A 25,338-nucleotide genomic window follows, 5' to 3' on the forward strand; every position below is an offset into this window, starting at 1 on the left:
CAGAAGGGCTGAAGCTTGATGATCCTTGAGGTCCCTTCCAACCCAAGCCATTCTATGAACATAACTGTGAGAGAGAAAATAACCTCAAGTTCAACTTTGTTTTCGCAGGCTTTTTAGCAGCTTGCTTGTGCTTCTAACATGGCTGTTGGTCATTCAACTGGAACTCTAGTCCTAAGCTAAGAATATATCACACTGAGGAACTCCACCTGCATAAGTAGTCAAAATTAGAAGCTGAAGCAGAAAAGACATTTCATGAGGTATTTCAAGCTTTGGTATTCTGCCAATGTAAACTGAAAGCAAAAGAGTAAGTGCAGCGGGTCATACAGCCTAACTGAACCAGAATAACTCACTTCAAACCTTCTTCTGTTGCAATAATCCAAAGCTCAAACATCTGAAAGTAAGTTGGCTCCATCTAGTTCCTGTCCAGATACAAACAAGCAAAAGCTTCCTAAAGTATTGTACACTGTTTGCAAACTGAGCTGGTTATTATGCAAAGTGGTTTCCTCCAAGCAATGAACACACAATCCTCTTCCTACCCAGGGACAGATTCTATATCTCAATCTCAGAGAGTCAATGGTTTGTTTTCCTTTGTCTAAGAAAGCAGTAGAGGGAGGTGGAGAGGGAAGAGCATCGTTTCCTAGGTGCCAATTTCCACACTACTTCAAAGCTCTCCAAAAGCTGACAGCTTAGGACAGAGGTTCCCAAGCACCACCTCTGCGTTTTCCCAATGTCTCCCATTACAATCTAAACAGAGTTGCAGTCACAGCAGCCCAGGAGGAACAACGGCTGCTATGCAGCTGACACGCAGTAAGTGGTTGAAGGGCAATATCTTCATTGCTTGCTTGAACAAAGACTGTGTCCTATCCGAGTCAGGCTGCAGGGTTGATTAATTCCATGAAACGTATTGTTATGACAAAACATACAAGTGCCACTCAGGACAGATTTATCCTATATCTGTCAGATCCAGGAAATGACTCACCAAAAGTTGGGATCTACTTTCCTGTAGCATCTATTCCTGACTTGATGATTAGCCTCTACAATGCAAGATACTGAGAATTTACCTGCATACAGGATACAAAGGGATTTTGAATGTAACACACAGAAGAAGGTGCAGGTGGTAACCCAGGGAGGGATAGTGAAAGGAGTGGATCAGTAAGCAGCTTCCTTATCATCTTGAATGCCAAGAGAAGGAAAATCCTGTTCTGTGTTCAGTGTTCTGGGCAAAGGCACAGTGTTCTAAATGACTGAACCAGCATGCAAGTGAGCATCCTCAGCTAACAGCATACCAATGAGATTTTCCCCTACATCGCTTCTCATTTCCATTTCTACCTTTAACCTTGTTGTACTTCCCACTCCCTCACCTCCATTTTTTAAATAAATATTTTGTATTTTAAACTTAGTTGCAGAAATACAGTTTGGAGCTTTTCCAGGTTGGAGCCTTCAAGTCCCTGTCAGCAGAAGCCTGTGAGTTAGAGAGAAATTTGCAAAAATCTGACACCTGCCACTTTCCATTGAGCTTTGGGTGGAAAATGTCCCTGGCTTCTTCCATTTTTAATGTCAGACTCAGCCTGGCGGAAGAGATTACCTCCAGGTAAAGTCATTCAGAACAGGAGTTTGTGTCTGCCAAGCCCCTCCTCTTTCACCACCAGAACTGCAACGTGTACTTGGGCTGAGCATCTCTTTTCCAGTGGCAATGTTTAATAGAAGAGGTGCGTGTTGTCTGTAACTGCAGGATTGCTGCCTCTCAGACAGATGTGTAAGAAAGGGGAGAATCTCAGCTGTATAGTTTTGTTCCAGAGGTTATGGGATTATGCATTATTCCCCAACCTGAGCTGCATCTTAACCTAGCAAACAGTCTCCTCCTATGCTATCTATCAGCACTTACACATCACTATGTTGCAATTAGGAAGGAAATGGGCATTAAGAAGTTTATCTGAGTTTATTCTGCATTAGTGTGGATGTTGGTGAGCTTCAGATTTGAAAGTATTTTTGTAAGAAATGAAACTGAAACACTTGGATTTTTCTCCCCATATTCTCCAAGATCAAGGCCTCCATCCTAGTAAGGGGTATGGCATGGAATAACTGGCAAATCAACATACTTCTCTCAGTGGGAACTATATAATACTGTATTAGAGAGGTAATGATCCATTGTTGGACAGCATACAAGGCTTGCAGACAGATCCAGATAAAAAGGATGCTGCCTTGCAGGTGATACATTCAGACTAGGACTCAAGTAATAGACTGTAGGTTGCCTACAGTTACCAGCCCTGACAGAACACTGAGATCCAACAGCTCACTTGCTTCCCTATATACACTTATTGGGGAACCTGTCTTCCTGACATTCCTCCAAGCCATCTCCAGCCCGAAATCAAGGCACTCAAATTCATCAGCCAGCTATTTCAGACACCTACACGCCCAATGGAGATGCTTGGGGAAGTCTTGCACATCTGTACATTCCCCACTGAGCTTAATGGATTCCTTTAGTACAACACAAAGTAGATTTTTTTAGTCACATCTTCAGAAACTTGCTTCAAGTGTCATTTTGAGCTGAATATTATAACCTGAATGTACTAAAATAGAAGGAAATGGAAGCAAAAGATGTCATTCTTTCCTCACTAATGTCGTAAGATACTGATGCTCTTTATTTATTGATGGTGTGCTCTCACTCCAGCCTCGCAATCTCAACAACTTCATGAATATTTCTGTGTGCACAGGAAGGAAATTGTTATGCGTCTGTCCTTACTACAGGGACCGTGAAGTTTTTTTCCTTAGAGATGCTGGGCTATTGTAATTCAGCTTTCAAGAAGCTTGAACAAACCTGTCTTGTCCACCTGCTCCCCCTTTAACTAGAACTAAAAGGAAGCAAGGGCTACAATGCAGTAGTTTACAGAAGTCATCATAAAGAAACAAGATGCAAAGAAATAGCAACGTCATTGTTGGCAGAAATGTGGTCAAAACCAAGGATAAAAAACACAAAATTGGCCTTTTGATCAGTACATCAGGTAAAGCTGAGTCCTTTTATTTCATGCCAATTTATTGGAAGTCTCCCATCTGAATATTGCCCATGCAATGGCTCACTCTAATTGCCAAGATCTCAGTCTCAGGTTTGATTTGTGCCACTGAGACTGTCAGAAAAGGTTTCCCAATTGAGCTGTAAACCTTTCCAAGTGTCTTTTAGCCATGCAGAGACAGCATCAGTGACCACACTGGTATCTTAATAGGAGCTGAAAGAACAGGTCTTGGAACCTTCGCTCCTTACAGCTCGTATTAAATTAGTAATATACATTAAATGATTATCTTAGATGGCATTATTTATACATAACCTCACAGGACATTTGCCTCAAGCAAGCTGCAAAAGAAAAGCTGAGCAATTATGCACCTCACATATGCATGAGTGTACAACAAGTTTGCACATGTAAGTGTGCCTGGGCAGCTTCATAGGCTTCAGCATTTTCAGAGCATATGGACACAGGGCACCAACCCAGATCCATTAAGAATGCACTAAGCCAGCACTTTTAGACTGAAACAGTCATTTTTCAACAGACTGACGTTTAATTTATCAGTGGGTATGATGCATACATCTCATCAGAAGCAAAATACCTGGTGGCACTCTCACCATAAGCATAGCACAGTATTTTGATGCCAGCTACAGTGACCATAAAGCACACAGCCTGCCCTGAAACCATCCTAGATTTGTTGTTTCCTCATAACTCACTCCACACATTTGAGCCTGTCAGAACAGTTGCACACTGCATTGTATCAATACAAGAGCTGAATAACAACGAAGAGAATGTTTCAGAAATTCAAGCTGTTCCAACTAAGAGGTAAATATGCCTCTCAATCCAGTAAAACATCGAGACCACAGCACACAGTCATTAAAACTAAATATTGAGCAATTTCAATAGAAGCATTCATGCTTCAGCATTCATATTATTCTTGGGATCTCCTAATCTTGACTCTGTAGAACTATATGTTTTATGTGGCATTGGCAAAAAATGGATTTATCCTAAATGGCATCATTAATGCTTCCTCCAACACTGGATACCTAATGAAATTATTCTGTTGTTCCAGCCACCACAGTGAGAAGATCTGACTGCTGAAAAGGAAAATACAACTCAAGTGCAACAATTGTAAACACGAGAAGGAAGAAACACACCATGCCAAACCAAAACACATACACAACCTACAAACAGCCTTCATCTTATGACACCAAATCACTTCTAAGCATCTCAGAAAGACCATTTTCAGGTGGTTAGCAAAGCAACAGCTTGTTGACTCTCAGAGAAAAGCTAGAGCAGACTCCAATACTGAGGGTGCTCAAAACCAGCCATTCAATAGCAATAGAACACAACTCCAGTTTATTGCTTCCCACTGGTTATTCTTGAATAAATAGGCTTTTAACATTCCACATATTGCAAGCGAACTCCATATTAGCGAGGGCTAAACCAAAAGCCCCAGGGACAGAGGGCTTCTGCCTGGCCCCTCGCTTGTAGCGAGCTGGCTGCCATTCAAAACCACATTACCCCCATCCCATCTTCACTTTGCAGGACTTTTTAACCCTGACCTAGAAGAAAACAAATGTTTTTTATAGAGCAAGCCCACAAATCTCCACTGATGATTTGAATTGCAGCCTCTTTGCCCCTGCTGTGGCAGGTCACTGTAACAGCATGGGGATGAGGACACCTATCAAGCAGTTGGGTGACGTTTTCAGGTTTGTTTCCTGCAATGCTGCAAACCTTTGTCCACTTGTAAATTGAGTCTGGTGATCAGCAGCAGCCAACAGATCGGTTTTACAACATGTCATGGTTACGAGTAATGAGATTAATAAACGAGAGAAAAATTTCTACAAAATAAGTCATTTCCTCGCCTTCTCTGGTTCAGAACAAATCTTCCTGTTTCCTTTTGGAGCCCAAAGACCTCACCCCATTGCTAACTGCTCTTAGGGGATTCGATCTCACTCAATCCTCCTCTAACATCCTTTTTTCTTACCCTGTATTTAACATCACATGCCCAAACTAATCCCTACTCCACAAGATGTTCATTTACTCCAAAAACATAATACAAAAACCTTTAGTCATTATTGACTCAAGCAAGTCAGTAGCGCAAAATAGTCTTTCTTACCTCAAAGAGAAAAGCATAATATATCTTTAAAGTGTCCTGTATTAAAACCATTTTCTAAACAAAAGACACATACAGAAATATACCTTAAAATGAAAACAGCTGCTGTTTTGTATGGTATGCTTTTCTATTTCATAGTGAAGGTGTATTTTTACAGGATAAATGTTTCGGAACTAAACTGTGTGGCCTGAGCTGCTTTAAGACTAAGCAGAGCTTTAAGAAGCTTTTTAGTTGTTTGTTTCCCCACTGAAGATGCACTTACTGACAGCGAGTGCTAAGGCTGGTTGAAGTGAGACTTTTGACTAATATTAAATGACTAATGGTGCTTTTATGATCAATTATTGAAGCCTGCATGAGAGAGAAGAGACTTCCAAACAACTGGTTTGTAAGTAAATGTCTGAGCACTGATGTGGTGCGAAGTAAGCTTTGCAACAGCAGCCTTGTGAAAGCTGCATGGAGGGTTTATTTTCTGCTCTAGTATTCCTCCTTGTCTGTTTTGAGCTCTCCCATAAAGAGGTTGACTTATTTTCATGGCTTGCTTTGTCAAAGTGTGTTTTGCCAAAGGCTGAACCTAGCAGAGCTTTGCTCAACGGCTTCCCCGTGTTCTTTTGGTTGTCCTTGCAGATGCCACCTGTCTTTCTACTGGCTGCATCAATAAGCTGCTTCAGTAACTCCATCTGAATGTAGTAACTTTCTACTCAGAGTAATGGAGAGCAGACAAAAAGACTAGATGTAAGAGGGCTGGGTTTGCAATTGCCATGTACCAGCACTCCTGGAGAAAAACATAGAAAAGTGATAATAGAGCTGCATTCTTTGCTCTTTCTTTTCCTGAATGTCCAAGAAGGATCTATGTTTAGGTTTAGCGAGGATCTGCCTACAAGTTTCTGCTAGCTGAGGTATAGGAATGAGCTGAGAAGGGCTGGGCAGGTTCCTGGGATGTGTGGGTTTGAGGGGGTATTTTTCTTGATGGGACTTAAAGAAATAAGGAGGAGGCCTATGTTGATGTGGGACTGGGAAGACCAGGCAAAGCTGGTGTGTGGCCCATGAGGGTTTCTACAGGTGTTCTGCATGCAGCTATTTTAATCCAAACCTTAATTTTTCTTAACATTCGTGACAGCAACAGTTCATCTACTCTGCTCTTCCCCTGCTGAGAAATGTCTGATATACCTTTTCCATGCTGTGCTGGTGTTGTATGAGAGGAAGAGAAATAATTTATGAGCCTGCTGGAAGAATTAGCCCCTTCTGGGGATTAAAAAAAGAATAGAGCACTGTTCATAAGACCTACATAAGCCCCAAACAGTCAGCAGACATCTTGAGAGAGGATCTGCTCATGTGAGTGGCATGTTTGTCCCAGCACATGCCAACCCCAGCCCTTACTGGGTGACACTGGTGGAACATCCCTTGCTATAACAGATATGAATGCCAGAGGGAAAATCCCCACTGAACCCCAAAGTGTAGTTTCCTCTCGAGGAACTTACTGGAATGACTGGAGCATGGAAGCAGGCTGAGGAATTTCTTGTCTGAGATGATGTAGGAGACTTTATATGTATGGTCTCTTCTGATTCTCAGGACCCTCCCTCCTTTCTGCAGTCACCTCCCAGCTATCCCAGCTCTGTGTTTCTGTGGAGGATGGGCAGCTAGCACTGGGTGACACCACATCTCTCTCTCTCTGTTTCTGATGCATTTATTCTATGAAAGCAAAGCAGCACGCCGGGTATTTACAGCATTGCTTGGGACATCTTCTGTCAGACTTGTAATGCGGAGAGACAGGTGCAGTGCTGCTTCTCTTCTGGAGAGGGAGAGAAAGGATTAAATACACTTTTCTCCATTGATTTATGTCCTACACTGAAAATTGATGATATTCCCTCAGATCCACTCAACCATTTGAAAGCAAGCAGCCTGTTTGATCAAATGTTCGGGGAGAAGTTAGGAGGGTGTCTAGCTCCCAGCTATGGTGTGTGATGCTCCGTAGGAACTGTTCCATTCACCTGTGCTGTCAGGCTATATTAGTCAAACACTGTCCATCAATTTCCTCACTGTTACAGAGAACAGATGTTTTGGAGAGGAGTCGTGGTTCTATTTTCACCTCTGAAGCAAGGAGGGGTAAAGGAAATTGCTTATAACATATGAAGAGAATTTCCATCCGTGTTACTTCTCTCAAATGGATCTACCTCTATCTCGGGTCCTGCTTTGTCTGGGGTAGCAACGTGTCCCATCTTCCAGTAAATGCTTGCAAAGCTCATACCTTAATAAGGAGTTAAGGTAAGTATGTCCCATAGAGCTTATTGTAGCCCTGGTGTCAGCATAGCTGTGGCAACAGATTGGCACAGAGCAGCCATCTGAACACTCTATCAGCTCCTTGGTTGCTTTCACAGCTCCTGTGGTCTTCCAGGTGGCCAACATGACCCTTCTGTTCCTATCTGTGTGGGGAGGCTGCAAGGTCTTGGTTTATCTGTGCAGGAGGTGTACCCCAGGGTACATAGGTAAAGGTGTAAGCATGCCCTGTGTGCATGAAGTATAACAGATCAGAGCAGGTGTGTGTGTAAAACACCATTCCCATGGCCCTGCTGGGAGCAGCGAGGTTTAGAAGCATTTTAGTGAAGCATTAAAAAGTTCATTTCTGGCTGTTTCAGCTCAAAGGTGGACAGAGCTGCCCGTGAGCTCTGCTCCCTATCACATTGGGAACTGTTTCATCTTCACAGCAGAAAACCTGGTAAAGCTGAGGGACTATTTCTTAATCATCCGTGCTCTGATCAAATCTTAGGATTTTTTTCTCCTAGAGACTCAGACCTACTCAGAAAGGAAAACTAATATAGATATGAAGTAAACCTTCAGTAAGACCAAAAGCTGTAATTCTGGAGCTTAGCTTCTACGTAGACATTGTATATATTGAATGTATATGTGTGTTTGTAGCTCTGAAGAGCATTTGTGCTTTCCCCAAGAGCCGCTGAGGGATGAATCTGATTTTTTTCCATGCTGCCTCCAAACTTAACCGCTCCGACACTCGTAAAATCCTTCCATCTCCTCCCGAGGTAAATCTCTATATGTCACTGCTAGAAGTTAGCTCTACTTCACCCACATGACTGGTCTTCACTATTAATCCCAGCTGATGGCAGGGAGGGGCTCTTCTGGGAGGCAGCCATGTGGTGAACATTGAGCGCAGTGTTTTCCCCCGCTTCTCTCCTTTCCTTTTCAGACGTGCAAAATCACTCCGTGCTGCTGTCGATGTGAACTCCTTGCTGCTCTGTCTCTTCTCTTCCAGACTCCAGGCCCTGAATTAACAGCCACAGATCTGTGAGCTCTGGCTGAATCTGGACGGAATATGGACAAGGAGATGAATATCAGAAGGGAAGAAAGAGTGAAGTTGGTTATTTCTCTGGCACATGGATGCAATTACTCTCAGCGCATTCCAGAGGCGTTCTTTTGAATCCCGTGCAGGTCTGCCTGCTGTTCATGGGAGAGAGAAGGAAGAAGGGAGGAAAAGTCCCTTTCTTACTCGGAGACGGAATGTCTGCACTTTCCATCTTCTTTTTAGGTAGGTTGGTTTTTTGCTGTTTAATCCAACTTCCACCCGCCCCTCTCTGTGCGATTGAAATTCATTTCTGTTGAGCTATTTGGATCTGCAGAGGAAAAAAACTTATGGCAAACTCTGTTTTCAGTGTTGTTTGGATTCAGTGCTTTTTGTGTTGGTTTAGTTATTAGCAGGTTGATGGCCGGGGACCTTTTAGTACCCAGATTCGTTATGTTTCCTTCGTTTAGGAGTCGTGGTCATACAGACCCCTCTTGGAATGTGTGTTTTTAGTTTAAAAAGGGCAACGTTTTTTGAGCGTTGTACCACTAAGGGGTTTGAACTTCTTCGGTAAAACAAGGTGAACAAAATGTCTTTGTTCCAGTCGTAGTGTCGGATTTGTTTCGCTGTTTTGCTTTGCTCAAATATTTAACGTTCAGGTTTTTAGAATAAAAAAAAGGGTTATTGTTTCCAATTGATGCCTCTGATTAAAAACAGATGTGTTGAAGTGCGAGAGGGAGGAGTTAAGGGGAGAAAGAATAGGAGAAGGAGGGGGAAACAAAAGGGAGACAGCAAGAAAAAGGGAGGGAAAAGGGCTGCTGAAATAAAGGGGGGAAAGATAGAAGTTAATGGTTGAATAGGAGCAGAAAACTAGGGAAAGAGACTGAAGGGCTGAACAGGGATGTCTGGTAAAGCCTGTAAAGAAAGGGTTTGCAGTCCTGAGGTCTGTTGAGGGGGGGGACTTGCACATGGGACTGACTCAGAAGCAGCCTGGGTATCTACATCTCCAGAGGCACTGGGATGTGATGAGTGAGCTTCTGTCTTCACTCTGCTCACCACATAGTGCTGACAAACAGACAGCTCTGAAATCTGTTGTGGTTGAGCAAATCTGATTCCTGGGTCCTCCTGCCCCCCCAAAACCCTGGGTACTGGTGTGAATGGGGCACAAGTCTTTGATTCCCATGGAAGAGCCAAGCTCCACAGGGTGATGGGCTGATGTGGGTGGATACAGTTAAAATAAAGGCTTCAGACAGGATGATAGGAAGAAATGCTGTGGGAAGCAGCCTTCATTTAGACTCACAGGTGTGAAACGTGGACCAGCCAGATTTCTAAATGCCCAAAAGTCTTCCTGCAGAGGCCACGTGTTGAAGGCTTGGAGCAGTATGGATAAGCTGCTGCCACAGGAGTGTTGTAGTGATAAGAGTAACTCTCTTTTGTGTGACCAGTGCTGGTTTTATCTGGGGAACACAATGGCCTTTAACCATTCTTCTTTCTTTGGGATCTCTGTAATGCTTACTAGGCATAAGCCCAGCAGAGGAGACAAGCCATGCCCTGAGGAGCTTTTGCACTGAATCAAGATCCAAGTTCCTCAGTTTCTCTAGGAGTTGTTCCAGCTGTGGTAAAGGGAGGATGAGCTGCTGCCCAAAGCTCATGGCCAAACCAGGAACGTCTCATTTTCCTGGTGCTTTGTTAGTATTGAACTGCCCTGTGATTTACCCTTGTTGTATCTGCATTGTCAATGGGCAACAAGGTGTAGAAGTATCAGTGAGTGTGTGCTTCTGCTCACTGTTGAAGTAAAGAAGTAATGTGGAGATAGGAGTTTGAAGCCAAGGAAACCTCAAAGGAAAGTCGCTGGTTCAGAGTATTCATTCACACTGATAGTATATGTATATGGCCCTTGTATTTGATACTGGTTACCTGTATGGTAAGTAGACAGCTTTGTGACCTCTCTATATGGTGTCTTTGGGAAAAGATGAGTACAGTTTAGTGAATGATGGCACAGGGAATTTATGTACTGTACTGAGGCTGATGGACGTGGGTGAAGCCGGTAGCTCTGATTTGTGCACTTAGTCTGGCTTATGATATGGTGTACTCAGTGTGTAGGCATTGGTATGTTACACAGGAGTGATTCTGCTGGAGTGGACGCAGCTGTAATGGCAGCACTACCTTCTGTACAGATGTAGCTGAGCTCTGTTCTCCCAGCTCTAAGGTCAGTGCATCTCTTACAGGGCTGTCCCAGGGGTGCACAGTTACTGCACTGAACACCAAGACTTGATCGTCTCACTGTGCTGGGAAAGGTTATGGTGCAAATCCCTGTAGTGCTTGTTGGCATGAGCAATTGGGTCTGACAGCATGTATTTGCCTAGGTATCCACCAGATATCCTGAAAATCCTTGCTGAAATGGGAGCTGCTCTGCAGCATTTGGCAGTGGCAGGTCAGCCTGGGGCTGTGCTTTCCTACACTGACTCTCAGGCTTCTAAGACTTGCTTCCCCTCCTGCTTTAAGAGGCATCCTGAATGGTGCCCTGTCATGCTTCCTTAAAGCCCTTCTCCTTAAAGCTGTGCAACATGTTCCAGAAAAGCCAAGAACCTGTTCTAAAAACCAGCACTGCTGCTTCTAGTGGGCTTAATGAACTTCCTAATAGACTGCTTCTGCCTCAACTAGTAGAACTAAAGGGAGATGTTTTAAACAACTGGAATATTAAACTGATGCATCTTTTATCTGCTGCTGCTCTGGGTACTTCCCACATTTCTGAGGTTATGGATGTAGGATACACTTGCAAACTCCTGGTTTTCTCATGGCTCCTTCTGTTGGCTTTATCAGTTTGTTCTATGGAGTATTTAGCTGGGGTGATGATTTTGTGTCATGTTTTAACAGCTCAGAACAGGATCGGAATAGGAAAATAAGCTTCTGTACAGGATTCTGCCATTGGATCTCATTTTTTCCTTCATTGGGTTGTGAAGGAAGGAAGGTGATCACTCTTGGTGCATCGAGCCAAAGAGGGGGCTGTTCTTCAACTTCATAACAGCTGATAATTGCATGAGCTTATTTTCTTCAGCAGTCAACAAAACAGCAGCTGGATGCAAGAACTGCTGGGAGGTGTGAATTTAGCTCTAGGACAGGGCCCAGAGCTCCTTACTGGAATGCTGCTCTAAGAAACCCTACGGCAAGGGAACAAAGATGATATGCATCCATTTGCTGCTCTAGGGCGAGTTAAAGGAGGCAAGACAATTGAGTGAGCTGCTATCTGGTGGGATATCAGAGTTATCAGCTCTGGCTGTGAGATAGAAAGATTCTTTTAAAGTCAGGGTGTGTTTGCATCACATTTCCTATCAGGGCACTCAATAAGAATGTCCTCTCTTTCTCCAGCATTGCTTTGTTTTACATGAAAGCGTTTGGATTTCTGGCATTTAGAAAACCTTAGCTTTACTTTGAGGACTGGTTTCATCCCTCCTTTTCTGTTTTACCATAAGGAGAAAAAGGGTAAACCTCTGGAGTGGGGGAAAGCAGCAGGACAGCCAAGTTAGGGTTGAAATACTGAAGCCCCATCTCTTAATCCTAAGAAATAGCGTGCTGAGGGGAGGCATGATTTCTGAATTTCCCATGTGAAACAATTTGTGTTTGGCCATTGTGCCCACAGCGGGCCCTGTTTATACAGAATTAGTGGTCTGTTTCTGTGGGGCACTCGGGGCCACTTCAGAGGGACGTTTTGTGTAACATAAGAGCAGGCTTCCCAGCAATGCCTGTCATTGCACAACTGGCTTGGAGAGAGACCCTGATGTTTATCCTCTGGATCACAACAGATGCCCCTGTCTTCCTCAAGGCAAACACAGGGCTTTATAGGGAACTTAACAGGTTTGCAGCCTGGGATTTGTTTGAGATCTTAGGAACTGCCTGAAAAGAAATGTAAACAGTCACTCCAACAAAGCAGAGAGTGTGTTTGCAAAAACCTGTGGAAGCAGATTGTTATGTGATGCAAAATGTGCGTGTTTAGTAGCAATGAAGAAGGGTGTTGCAAACTGCTTTCCGTGCCTCTTCCCGGCAGTATTTGCTCCCAAAGCTTTAGTCCAATGATTCTTCTTGCTTCCAGCTAAAACACCCCCATCTGTTAACCAAGGCTTGTGTATATTGCACAGTACGGATATGAGTTCTGTATGTGTGCAAAGAAAGCTTGGCTCTTGGGGATGTGATGTTGTGCATATTGCTTGCACTGATCTGTTACAAAACAGAGGCTACTTTGGGTGCAGTGGGAACTTGGTGGTGCCCTGTCTGAAAGATGAATGGGTCTCCTTTTTTCCTCACACTGTTTCTTCATCTGTTTTTAGAAATGGTTATTTTACAGAAGCAGCCCAGCAAAAAGCCAAGGGTGAAGTCAGGTCATTGAGGTCTGTGAATAGAAGCTGAGTGGACAGGGTAGTGGAAGATGAGGAAATGGAGAGAGCAGGAAGCACAGCAGTGGCAAACGTGGCAAGTGATGGGAAGTCAACAGGGGGAAAGAGGATCCTTCAGTTTACTTCTTCAGTTTGCTTGAGTGGAATGACAAGGCAGCGGAGCTCTGCTACCATCAGCCTACATCTCCAGACAGGGCTTCAGACCCAGCCTAAAACACACTTTTTACATGGGCACAATACAGAGAAGGAAAGTGTTGGCAGTAGAGCTCTGGCTGAGGATTGGCACTCAAGGTAGAGCTGGTCCTCTTTTCCAGAAGCTCACTGAGTACTGGAAGAGCAACCAGGGAATGTGAGTAGGATGGAAGCTGCCCTGCCTTGGCATAACACTGCTGCTAGCATTTCTAAAGCCCTTTTCCCTGTTGTCTCTGCTTTTCCATGTGACTAATTAGGAAAACTCACCTTTCCTAAGTCACAAGGAGGACTGAACAATTGTGAAATGCATTGAAGGTGATGAACAACATGGAAAAAATCGTGACAAGTCTTTCTCCTGTTCCTTCCTCTTTGCATTGGTTCTAATTAAATTCGTAGGTTTTTTTTTTTTTCAAACTCAGCATTTCTCTTAATGGGCCAGACACAGTTTCGTGCCGTTAGAATTGCTGTCCTTCGAGAATCAATATACATTACAGAGGGTATTTTCAGCCTGGCTTTTCTTCCACGTAGCTGACATCCCCATTTTAGTGGCTGCAAAATGAATACGAAGCTTCATTGTGACTCGTTCCCGACTGACTAGGTGGAAAGGTGAAAGTTCAGCTTAGTGCCTGCAGTTTAATTGCCTGTGGTAGGAAAAGGTCAGTGAGAATTTTGTTGTGCTTACAATATATGCATTTGCAGAAGGGAGGCCATTCTCCTGGAAACAGTCTTTTGAAATGGAGCGTGCACAGTTAGAGGCAACTGCTGGCAATGACAGTAGACTGCATGTGGTCTGCCATAGCACTGCTGCTTGTGTAGCATCCTTTGTGCTAAGTGCCATGTATAAAGCTCTGGAGAGCTCAATCCAACTGGGCCATGCTGGGTAGAGAATACCTAGGAGAGTAGGGATACTGGGAGCTCCTAATAGAGAAGGAAACTGAGACACAGGTGTGTATATGACTTGACAAGGTAGCAATATTGTTGTATGTCTTAAGCCCTTGTGCTCTGATTCACAACTGTTTTCCTTTCTAGAGTGTCCCAAAACACAAGCAGAAGTGATTAGTGGCAAGCAACTGAATCCGTCAGCCATCATATATCAAACAGTGTCCTGAGCAGTCATTGGGACAAATTCTAAGGGACGAGAAGGTTTGAGTTATCCCTACTTAATTAAAAAGAGGAATCATGGATTTTATAGCATCAGTGAGCTAAGAAACTTCCACACGTAGAATAAATGTCACTAGAAGAGCCCTCACAAAAGAAACTGAGCTGCATGTGTTCAGTTCATGAATGAGTTTACCCTCTCCCAAGCGGAGAATGATCTCATGCCCATGATTTCCTTTGGCTTTTGAAGCTGTAATGTTATTCAGCAGGTGGGTCTCTCCTTACATGCTCAGGTAGCATTCAGTGTAAGAGGCTTCACCAGAACCACCAGAAACACCAAGTGGCCCCGTTCCCTTCCCCATATGTGCCTCAGCAAAAAGCAGCAGAACGAGGTAGTTTTCCAGTGCTCACAATATTTATGAGATGCGTGTTGGCTCAGTCTCATTGCTCAGACTTGCTTAGGCTATTCTCTTTTTTTTTGCTTTTTAAAGCCTTGATAAAATTTTAAAGGCCATAGAACTGTTTAATATGGATGTGAATCTTTATCTGTAGGGTGGGGTGTTCGTGTGTATGGGGGGGGAGGAACCTCTCGTGTAACACAGCAAGGCTTGACTATTGAACGAGAATAGTCAGACACTTCTTTTTCTGTTCCAAAAAAGAGAAGAAAATTGAAGGGTTTTCAACCTTGAAGGCAAATCACTTTGTGACTTCATTGTTTAAATTTAGGTTTTGTTTTGCGGGAGGCTGAGGGGGGGGGGAGGATCGTTAGACTCGAAGCAAAAGCCTTATAGCCCAGGGACTGTCACTTCTGATTACTTCCAGTGACACTTCCAATTATTTCCAATCACAATTCCAGGGACAAGAGGAAAAAAGCCACGTTCTCCAACATCAGGGTTTCCTTTCTGAACAAAAGATGGCTTATCAAACCTCTGCTGTAAAAGGTACCATTGCCAGATTTGGAAATCTGTTCCAGTAGGGTAATTCCAAAGCAAATCTGATGGGAGTGAGGCTCCAGGCCAGTGTCTGGCGGTGTGTCCTGCTGGGATTCTGCCTTCTTGGGTAATACTGGGGGATTGCTTCATTTGCCTCAGGCATTTACTGGCTCTTGGGCTCAATTCGCCGCAGCAATATGCAGCTTCAGCAAATGTCTGTCTGATGCTCTATGGGTCATAAACTATGAACACGCAGAAGTACTGCTGATGGGAAAGCCAACTTTTTTCTGTGCTCAAAATGGGAAATGTCTGCTGCTGGGACTCTGCTGACTTATTGGGTAACTTGCTGTATAGATTTTGGTGCAGTGGTAAAAAGCTGTGAGTTATTATGCCCTTCAGAAAGCCCCTGGGACTGGAAGGCCGCAGGGAGGCAGCAGAATGACTGATGAGAGAGCAGGATTCCTCAGGGCTTGTGCCTCAAGGCCAAAGTTGACTGCTGCTGTTTCCAATGGCAGTGGCAGATGAAGGCTGACCCCAGCTTGTTGTAGGAACAGAAGTATAAGTCTTAAATATTTGCTGGCTTTTAGCTGTGTGGGCAGTAAAAGAGCTCTCTCCCAGTCCAACTTTTGCATTCGTTCTGAAGGTGTTGTTGCATTGTGCATCCATGTCTGTAGGTCAGTATTGAAGCTGGCATCCCTCGCAGCTGTGGCTGAGGTGTCCCATGTGGAACACTCAGTCCTCACTCCAGAGCCCCAGCATTTCTCATAAGGAGCTGTTTTCCCACATCCATTCAATCTGGATTGATGTTTCTACAGTACTGCTTTGTCATGCTCTGATGTGGTCTGTGCTGTGGGCAAAACCCCTCTCTTTCCTTTGTTTCCGGCTCTTGCTTGGAAACAATAGGGATTGTTGTAAGACAAAGCATAGCTTTTGTTTTCACAAATACTGTATTTTTTTCTCATTTCTTTTCCAAAGGGGATTTTTAAGTAATCCAGAGCTCTGTCTAGTGAGAGCACCATTCAGGATGTCCAGATTCCATTGTTGGTTTTGCCAGTAACTGTGATTTAAGTAATTGCAGGCTCCATTTTTAAGTGCCTGTTAGTTTTGAATGTCTCTGTTTCAAGTGGTAAGCTGCTTATAAAGGGCCAGTACTGGTGTGCAGATGGAAACGCAGAGTCTCATGAACTTGATGTGCTCACACCAACTACATTAGGTGCCCTTAAAGCAGTCGGGATTTTGGGATGCAGTTGAAAACGTTGGCTCCAGCTGCTGTGTGCTCCTTTGTGAGCACAGAGATGAAGCAAACTTTCTTTTGTGAGATGTAAAACGCTTTGAAGTCACTGTAGAAATGGTGCTGCAGAAGTCAGGAGTGATAAGCCTGTTAAGACACATCAGGCATCAGGTTTAATGAGTGAAGATGAAGCTGCAGTTCAAGAGATTCCCCATCAGTGTCACTCAGTGTGGCAAACAGCATCCCAGTGTATCTGGCTTTGTTAAAGCTCCTTCCATGTAGCCCAAAGCTACTCCTGGAGCAAACTAAGGAGACAATTCTGCAGCTGCTTGTTAATTCAGGCCCAATGTGACCTGGTACAACCAATGTACCTCTGAGCTCCTCTGCTCTGGAGTTAATGATCCTGCATTGCACAATGCTTTTTCCTCCAATTGAGCTCCCATCTTTTTCTTATTTAGTAATGCCTTGGGCATGTTGTTTCCATTGTGGGATGGTGATGAATACATACCCATTAGAAAAAGGCACTGAATGCAGTGGAGGCATTCTTTCTAACTTGTCAGCAAGCATTTTTCCTTACCCCATGTCTTCTCCTCTGTGAAGTCACCAGGAGGAAAGGACAGAAGGCAAAATCAAAACGTGAATGGAACAAACCTTGTTGTACCAGATGCGTGTATTCAGGATATTTTCTTGGTTGTAAGTGCTCTGTCACAGGGACCATTTCCTTGCTTGTTTGCACTGTTGCTACAACACTGCACACTTGAAAGCTCTCACAGCAAGCCAGAATGTCTTAAACTTAGTTTTCTTCCTGCTTGCTGTCTGACACCAGGCGCCAGGTTCGCATCTGCTTGTGTGAAACCCATGCGAGGTAATTCTACATCATAAATTCATACAGTGACAAGGGAAGCTAGGAACCCCAAATGCTCAGAGAGCATCTGAAAAACTAACTGAGGCTCTGAGGGTGCTCATTGAAGGAGGGGGGGGCTTTAAATCAGGTTTGGTTCTGGCCAGATCTCAAAGCAGCTGCTGCTTGCAAGCTTTACTTTGCTAAAGATTCGAGAAAGCGATGAGTTTCCCATCAGTTTGTCACCAAGATCATCCATCTTATTAACTTGATTATATCTGATTTGAGTTCATGTGATGTTTCCCTTCTTTACCTGAGCCCTTGGTGCTTTTATTTAATGCTGACTTAGCTAAAGAGTGATTAGTGGTAGTGCAGAGTATACCTGCACCAGGTACCACGCTCTTCTACCACGTACACAGGGCTCATGTAAGGCTTTATCTGTTAGGCTCTGTCAGAGGTCATCTGCAGCAACTGTTTAGAAAGTGTGGTCCCTGGATGTTTTCCACAATACCTATTTAGACTAATCTTTTCTTTTAGAGGCATTTAAATCTAGGGAATATTAAATGCAGTTCTCCAGGTATATTCTCAATTGGCTTTTTTTCTGCTCCTGGAACAACCAGCCAGGCAATATTGGCACTTCATATTTTTCTCTCATATCAGTGTTCTTCTGAGGGCTCCTGAAGGCATGGAATGTCCTTTTGCTGCCTCTGAAATAAAAGGGGCCATCTGTTCTTTGTCTTTGGAAACCAATGCGCTGATAAAAACTCATGCTTTGTTTTAAAGAAAATAATGCTGGTGTGCAGCAAACCCTTCCCCAGCTCAAGTATGAAATAAATGAACAATTAAAAAAGAGTTTGGTGCTTCAGTGATTATGTTTGTACTTAAAAGCTTAAAATTCATTATCAACTTTTAAATCAGATGAGAGAGCATGATGGAAGGGGAGATGGTTACCATCAGGATCTCTGATGTGTCCACACTGAATGAAGTCTAGGAGAAGGCCACATCTAGAGTGGATTTGAGTTACAGGAGATGATGGAATTTGGGTGCATGTAACTGGTCTTAGGGGAGCAGCTCTGCTCATTGCTTTAAATCATTCTGGAGCTTTACTTTTCTGTCTCGGCACTGTCAGAGCCTATAATCCTCAACCAAAGGAGGCCATCCTGCCCTACCAAGAGAAGGGCTTAAAGTGAGGAATCCCCTTCAGCAAAGATGTGGCAAGCAGACTGATAATGTAAAGGAAAGGAAAAATATCCTGAGCCCACATGCATAAAGCTACAGCTTGATTGTGATGTAGAAATAGAAACAAAATAATAAGAATTCCCTGAATACAGGGAAATGGTGGAACCCCACAACAAGCAAGTGCTTATTGCTAAACCATGCATTATAACAACAGTAATTGAGCAGGTAATGATTACGCATGCTTTATAAACACACCATCAGTTATGTTCAGTCTGCAGACAGGGAAGAGTTGATGTAGCAGATTAAGTGTTATTTCTGCATTTTAAATAGCAGTCACTGTTCATATATTCTCTATGGCTACTTTCAATCCAAAAGAAAGTAATGCATAATATATGAGTGTTGAGAGTAGATGCCAGGGAAAATGTCCTAGGCAGTTGGAAGAGATTAAACATTAGGCTTGCATCAATCTTTGAGGTGTGCTATGGAAGTTGAGAGAGTTCCTCCTTCTGGGTAGGGGAACTGTTCATTATCCATCTTTCCTATCTCCTGGAAGATGGAGCAGAGTGCTCTCCTATGCTTAAGGTGGAAATAGTGACCTCCTGTATAAAGTACAGTGATTAATGCCTGAGAAATGGCATACATAACTCAATACTATCTTTACTGCAGGAGACTGAGCTGTCTGTAAGTCAAAGAGATGGGGAGGCAGGAATCTGTGGCTCTGTTTCCCTATTTAATTGGACCAAAAGTTTTGCACTGATAAAACTGAAATCTGTTGGTTGTTAATTTGCCTGTCATCTCCACCATGATCCCAGCAGGTGGCTCAGAGTCCTTTTGGAGCTTTGGTTTCCCCATCTGTAAAAAGGGAAATGCCTTGTCCATTATATCATGTGTTTTATGGTCTTCAGATTAAACTATGCAGAGTATTGGTAAATAGTTTGATTATGTTTTGCTTGGTCTTTCCTTTCCAAAGAGCTTGTAGGCTGCTGTCTGTTTTCATTTGTATTTCCTGCCCCTGTGTTGTGACAGAGCCATGAATCCCTTCCTTGCATTTAGTGAAGATAAGCCATGTAAGTCCTTTCTTCAATTCTCTATTAATTTTGTAGGAAATATGCTCAGCCATACCTCTTAAAAGAAGAAATGCCCGAGTCCTGTCTCCTGTGTTTAGAGTATACAAAACTCATATACTTTAATCTAAAAAGAAAATGCTCTTTTGAGAATAAACAGCCTGAATAAAACATTTCTGAGCAACACACAACAACTACCCTCCCTTCGTACCATCCCCCAAAGTGCAGTTTTCATCCTGAAGGATGCCAGAAGCTGCTGGCTGCTAAGTTAGGGGGTTACGTGAGATTTAGACAAATCAGACCATGTATTGTGCCTTTGTGCCTGCTCCAGTACTGCCGTTACCTGTTATCAATCCAAATGAGCCTTTTGAGGATCAGTCTTTCTTACTTGGCTTATTCTGCATTAATGTCAAATGAGCCTCACTGCCTGGTGGGCAGATGCTCTGGGTTTGTTTCTAGATGTTAAGGAGGGCCAGATGTGGAGGCTTGTGTGGTCTGGGGCCAAGGAACTACTGTTATCTCCAGCAAGGAGCCATTTGATTTCTCCCTCTACCAGGCAAACTTGGTCAGCTAAAATTCTTCCATTTCAGCTGAAGTAACACAGGAAGCTGAGACTTGGGGATAAACTTAGGCTTGAAACTGGTAGACAAAGAGTGTGCAGCTCCTGTCAGTGCAGATAAGGCAACCAGAGAGCAAATAGGCATGTTAATTATCAGTGCGAGATTCACACATTAAAACTGTGTCCCAGACAGAATGCCAGCATCTAATATGCATGTGCTATAGAATAAGAGGTGCAATAAGGGTGAGGATACCCGCTTAGCCTGGTATCCTGCTTCAAGTAATTAATAGGTGCTGATCTAAGGGGAAGAATACAGGAATGGGGTAAAGATAAGATGAACTCTTCCCCTGGCCTGGTGTTCATAGACATTAATATGTTAACAGTGTTGCAGGGACTTTCAGAAGGTCTAGCTGCAGAGATCCAATATATTTCTAGGTGTTATTTACAGTAGAGGCACAGATATATTCAGTTGCATCCGTGGCCAGCACATGTAGGGTGCAAGCCATAATGACATCTCTAACAGGATTCAAATGCCTGGCAACTCAGAGGAAGACAAAACTTACAGTGGGAAATATCTTTGTATAATTACATACATTGAGGTGAAATTCACTGTGTATTCATTAGTGCAAAGTTCATCACTTTGCTCTAGTTAACGGCAAATAGCTTAAGTACACTTTGCCATATTTTCCTCTGGCCCACAAGTTTGCTGTAGTTATTCATGCCCTGGATTCATTTCTATGAGCTGTCACTATTGCATCAGCCCCTGCCTTCCAGATGCTTTGGAAACTCTGCAGTAACCCCCATGTATGAGTATTTCACTTTCTTGCAGAGACTCTGTCAGTGAGTCACACTCCTGCCTGAAAGCAAGCATTAAAACAAGGAGCTGGGAAGTACTGGGCCAGATTATGAAAGAGTAGTTTAAATCAAATATCAGTAAAATTGGATATCCTATGGGTCTTCTCAAACCTCACTGCTCCTCTGGGCAGTGCCTGACAATTCCTTCTGGGATTAAATCCTTCCTGACATGTAATCTCAACTAAAATCCACTGCAATGTGGTTCCATGTCAGGTGGAAATGGAAGGACACTCATAGTATGCTGAATTGCAAGCTTACAAGGGAAAGTTGTTGAATATTAGGAAAAACTGTATTTAGATATTTTAGGACAAATAGCTCATGTAACTTGATTTGAGTCTTTGAAATATATCTTCCTGAACAGAAGGTCAGTGTTTTAAATGTCTTTTCTTGTAGCCAGATGCTTCATTTCCTAATGTGCATTCCTGAGGGAAACTGTTCTTTTGCCTTTGCAAGTCTGTAAAACTATAATAGTTGGTGCTTGACATCATGTCTTCTCACTAAATGTGAGTAGCCATAGAGGTAGCTGTTATCAGAAAAGGAAATACCTACCCTATGTGTGACTCCTCCACACCAGATGAGAAGGGCAACAGAATGTTTCAAGGACTGCACTCAGGTCTCGCTTCTGCTGCTCTGAAGTTGTGAGAAAGGGCAATGTTTGTAAGGTTTTGCTCCTGATGAGCCTCCTGGAGCTCTGAGTTTCCTAAGCCTCAGGTGGCTTAGTGAAGCTGGAACACCAGGTCCCCCTGCAGCATTGCAGCCTGTTTGTGTCTGCCTGATTCAGGTCAGCAGAAATGCGTAAACAATTGGAATGTGATGCTTTGTTCAGGAGCTGGTGCCTGGAGAGCTGTTCCTAGTCTGGGTCGGAGTAAAGGTCCCTGCAGTAAACCCCTGGCACAAGGCAGCTCTTCAGCTTTCTGAAACAATGCAGCCAAGCACAATTTAGCTTGAGGAAGGAATGTGAATTGTTTAAGACTGGGAGATGACTCTGGGCTATGCTTGCTGTCAGATATATACAAAGCTCAGTCAGAATGTGCTGTCTTGTATCTCTTGGCGCCTCCGCACGTTTTACCTGATTACCTTGTATAGTAAATGTTGTTTTATACGCACCAGTGTGTCCAGGCTGATGCAGACAGGAGGATGACGTGAAAGATGCTCTGCCCAGTTCAACAGACGCTGCAACCGATACCCTAAAAAGAAGGAGAGAATTAAGCAACTCATCATGTAAATCCCAGCCTTGGTTCTGAATGATTCCTGGATCCTAACGCCAACCGACAGCTCAGGCTGGAGCCCAGGCTCAGGACAGCCCCTGCTCCGGGCACAGGAAACAACTCGGAGCAATAGAATGCAGGGAGGTGACTGACTGCCTTGCCTTGCCTTGGTTTCAGTGGATGAAAACGGCAAGCTTCGTCACGGGCCTTTGTTCTGGACCCCTTCTTGATATGAAGGGGTCTTTATTAGATAGTTCAGAGGACCCTATAGTCTAGAAGGCAAGGACCTTCAAGAGCTGATGAGATATCCTACAAACACCAGCTTTGTGTGTACTGAGTTCAGAATCACATAACTCAGTGGTTTTTTCCTTAATTCTAGTGGCAGTATTTCTCCCACAGTACCAGCAGTCACCTCCCAGAACTGAGACACCCATCTCTATAGACCTATACAGCAAGGGGCTGTGAACCTTATGAAGCCAACAGATCTTGTTAGTGTGGCCTGAAGTCTGTCCTAAGCAATTACTGCCAAGTTATCTATATTCCTCCCTTCATTTCCTTTAGGATAATCCTAATAGCCAAGTCTTTGCTCAGTTTGGCTTCAAACACCATGTCTGGTTTTGCTGAATGTTCCCAACTCCTTTTAAATCAGATCTTCAACAAAGAGTCTGCTCTAATGTCACTGCCTGCTGTCTGTGATGGTTCTTCCAACCAGCCGATTTTGGATAAGAATAGAAGATGCTCAGGAATAACATTACTGTAGCTGAGAAATGAAAACCACACACAATTTAGCAGGATTAAAACCAGTTATAACAAAAGGTCTAACACAATAGCTTGGAGTCTGTAGTTTGTCTGTTTCCAACTCGCATCCAACTGACTACACCACACAGCTTGGTTTCATCTGCAGACTCCTGAGGATGCATTTGATCCCACTGTTGGTGTCATTTATAAAGATATTAAAGGTTATTGATCCCAGTAGTGCTCCCTGAGGGACCATGCTTGTTGCTGACCTCCATCTGGACACTGAACCATTGACCACCATTCACTGGGCATGATTTTGCAGCCAGTTTCTTGTCCATCAAACAGTCCACTGATCAAACCAATGTCTTTCCAACCTGAAGAAAAGGATATTATGGGGGACCACAACAAAGGCCAAACTGAAGTCCAGTTATGAGACAGGATGAGAACTGTTATTCTCTACCTTGTGCAGCACTGAAACAAAATATATTGTCTGATGGTTTAGCTTAATATAAGTAATATCAAGCCATGTATCTAATGGACATCAACCAGTCAAATTATATAGTCTAGAAAATAGGCAAAGAAGCAAATTTTTGCGATGTAGTAACTTAATCCTGAACAGAAAAGCCTCAGATACACTCTGTTTTACAGCTGTTTTAGCCTTTGCAGTGCAGTTGAATTCAGCACATCAAGAGCCTTGCAATAGCAGGGAGGCACCAGTCTGCTGCTCGTGTTCATTGCATTTATTTTTCTTGCTTTATTTATTTGATCTTAAATGTTCTTTGGGGGAATCTCTTATCAGCTCTAAAATGTGGTTGCACCAGTAAATAAGAAGCAGTGACATTAAAAGTAATTGACATTAAAATGTTGTGACATTAAAATTAATCATGTTTGATGGATGCTGGAGACGGAATCCGCAAGGCTCCCGGGTTTATGTTTTAGCAAGTTCTGACATTCATTCTCCCCCTCAATTCTTGCAGCTGTTACATAACTGCCTTCCCCTCCTGCTGTCCCCAAACCCTCGTGCAGGGAGGCGTCACTGGTTTGAAAGGGAGAAGGGCTTTCTCAAAGGCTTAAGGTAAAAAGATAATCCAGCCGGGCTACTGGGTGAGGTTGACGATGAAATGGACCACTAGGAAGTTTACAGTGGAGCTGGTGGAGTTGCTTTGGAGTGTTTGCTTGCTGTGCTACAGCAGCTTGAGGCAGAAGAAGCCTTGCAAAGCCTGGCACTGGCAGTAAAAATTGTTTCCTTTTCTTATTTAGTAATAAAAGGGGAAATAGTTAAAATTGTGCAAGGGTCAGAAGGAACTGCTGCCAGCTCTGCTCATGTAGCACAGCGCATGTTGAACTGAAACTGCGGTCTTTGTTCAGGACCTGGACTTTTTGGAGGAGCTGGAGGGGATGTGGTATAATGCGACACCCACGTTTTGCAGCTCAGTGGTGAGTGCCAGGGATGGCTGATGTCTGTTCACTGTTCCTGGGTTCCTGTTGCGCAGCCAGCATGGGGTGGAAATCACGGCTGCCAGCTTCTCCCTTGTGTGGCTGCAGGTCTCTCCAAGGAGATGCTTCCCCCAAGCAGGGAGCGAGAGGGAGATGCAGAACTTCTTGCTTTCAGTGTAACATTTTCCAGATTCCTTTTTTGGCGATGTGAGGCTGCAGGGGCCTCAGAGAACCGAAGCAATGCATTGGGCAGGAAGCCAGCTACCTCCTCACAGCTTGATCTCTGTGCTGGCTTCACTTTCTGTCCTATTTGGAAACTAGAAGTAATAAGCTGATTTTTCTCATCCCTCAATGGACTGTGTTTGGCATATGGTGCCAGTCTCCTGTTTCTGAAAGACCCAACAGAAGAAGTTTGCATGGGTTCCAGTGTAACTTCACTTGTACAAGAAGCAAAAACTCTGTGCCACGGGTTAATTTTGGTGATGGTGAGAAAGCTTGGATCAACTGGGAGGTGTTCTGGGTTGAATTGGAACTTCTAAACTGTAGAACTAAGTACTATTAAGGATGCTCCTGCAATGTGAAACTAGTTAACTGAGTGCCACTGGACAAAGTCCACTGGGCTTAAAATCAAGGTAAATAAGTGTCAAAATGTTTTGGCATGTACTTTCCTTCTCTTGTTATGTTTTGGTGATATCCAGGCACCTGAAGAATTGTAGATAGGCTTGAGTGCTCACTGTTCCTACAAGTGTAGGGTAAAGCAGGGAAATTACAGATGGGATATCAATAGTGTTTTGCAGAGGTGCTGAATACCTGCAGCTGCAAATGCATTCCGTGAAGGGTAGGAGGGTAAACTGCACCTTGGGGAGGCAGAGGGAGAGAAGAGTGTTCAGTTCAGACAGGCAGTGCTTGTGTCTTGTCTGCCTTCTGACTGAAAATGCCCTCTTAAACAAAGAGGGGGGAGAGCTGTGTGTCAGTTTCTATTACAGAAACTTTTGTTTTCTAGAGAAATAAAACCACCAGAAATACCACGAGCTCTGTTGGCTGCTTCTTATGGCAATTGTGGCTCGATGATCATGGGAATTTTTGAAGGCCATATTAAACCATTGGAACCCTGAATAGCAATGATGTGAAAAGTAGATTTCAGCTTGGAATAAAACATATTTGGACGTTGTTGTGAAGAGTTGTGTTACGATGCATTTCCAGAAT

The 25,338-nt window shown here is 43.6% G+C and overlaps 1 protein-coding gene across 1 annotated transcript in view; it reads left to right on the forward strand.

Annotated features, from left to right (window-relative positions):
- The first annotated feature begins 8,233 nt into the window (after window positions 1-8,233).
- The window catches only part of CLMP (CXADR like membrane protein), a 34,779-nt gene continuing 17,674 nt past the window's right edge, over window positions 8,234-25,338 (forward strand). The window contains exon 1 of the mRNA XM_015884061.2: window positions 8,234-8,653. Coding sequence (XP_015739547.1) covers window positions 8,506-8,653 — 148 coding nt within the window. The 5' untranslated portion in view covers window positions 8,234-8,505. The remainder of the gene's footprint in view (window positions 8,654-25,338) is intronic.

Source organism: Coturnix japonica, chromosome 24 (genome assembly GCF_001577835.2).
Source record: "Coturnix japonica isolate 7356 chromosome 24, Coturnix japonica 2.1, whole genome shotgun sequence".
NCBI classification, from domain to species: Eukaryota; Metazoa; Chordata; class Aves; order Galliformes; family Phasianidae; genus Coturnix; species Coturnix japonica.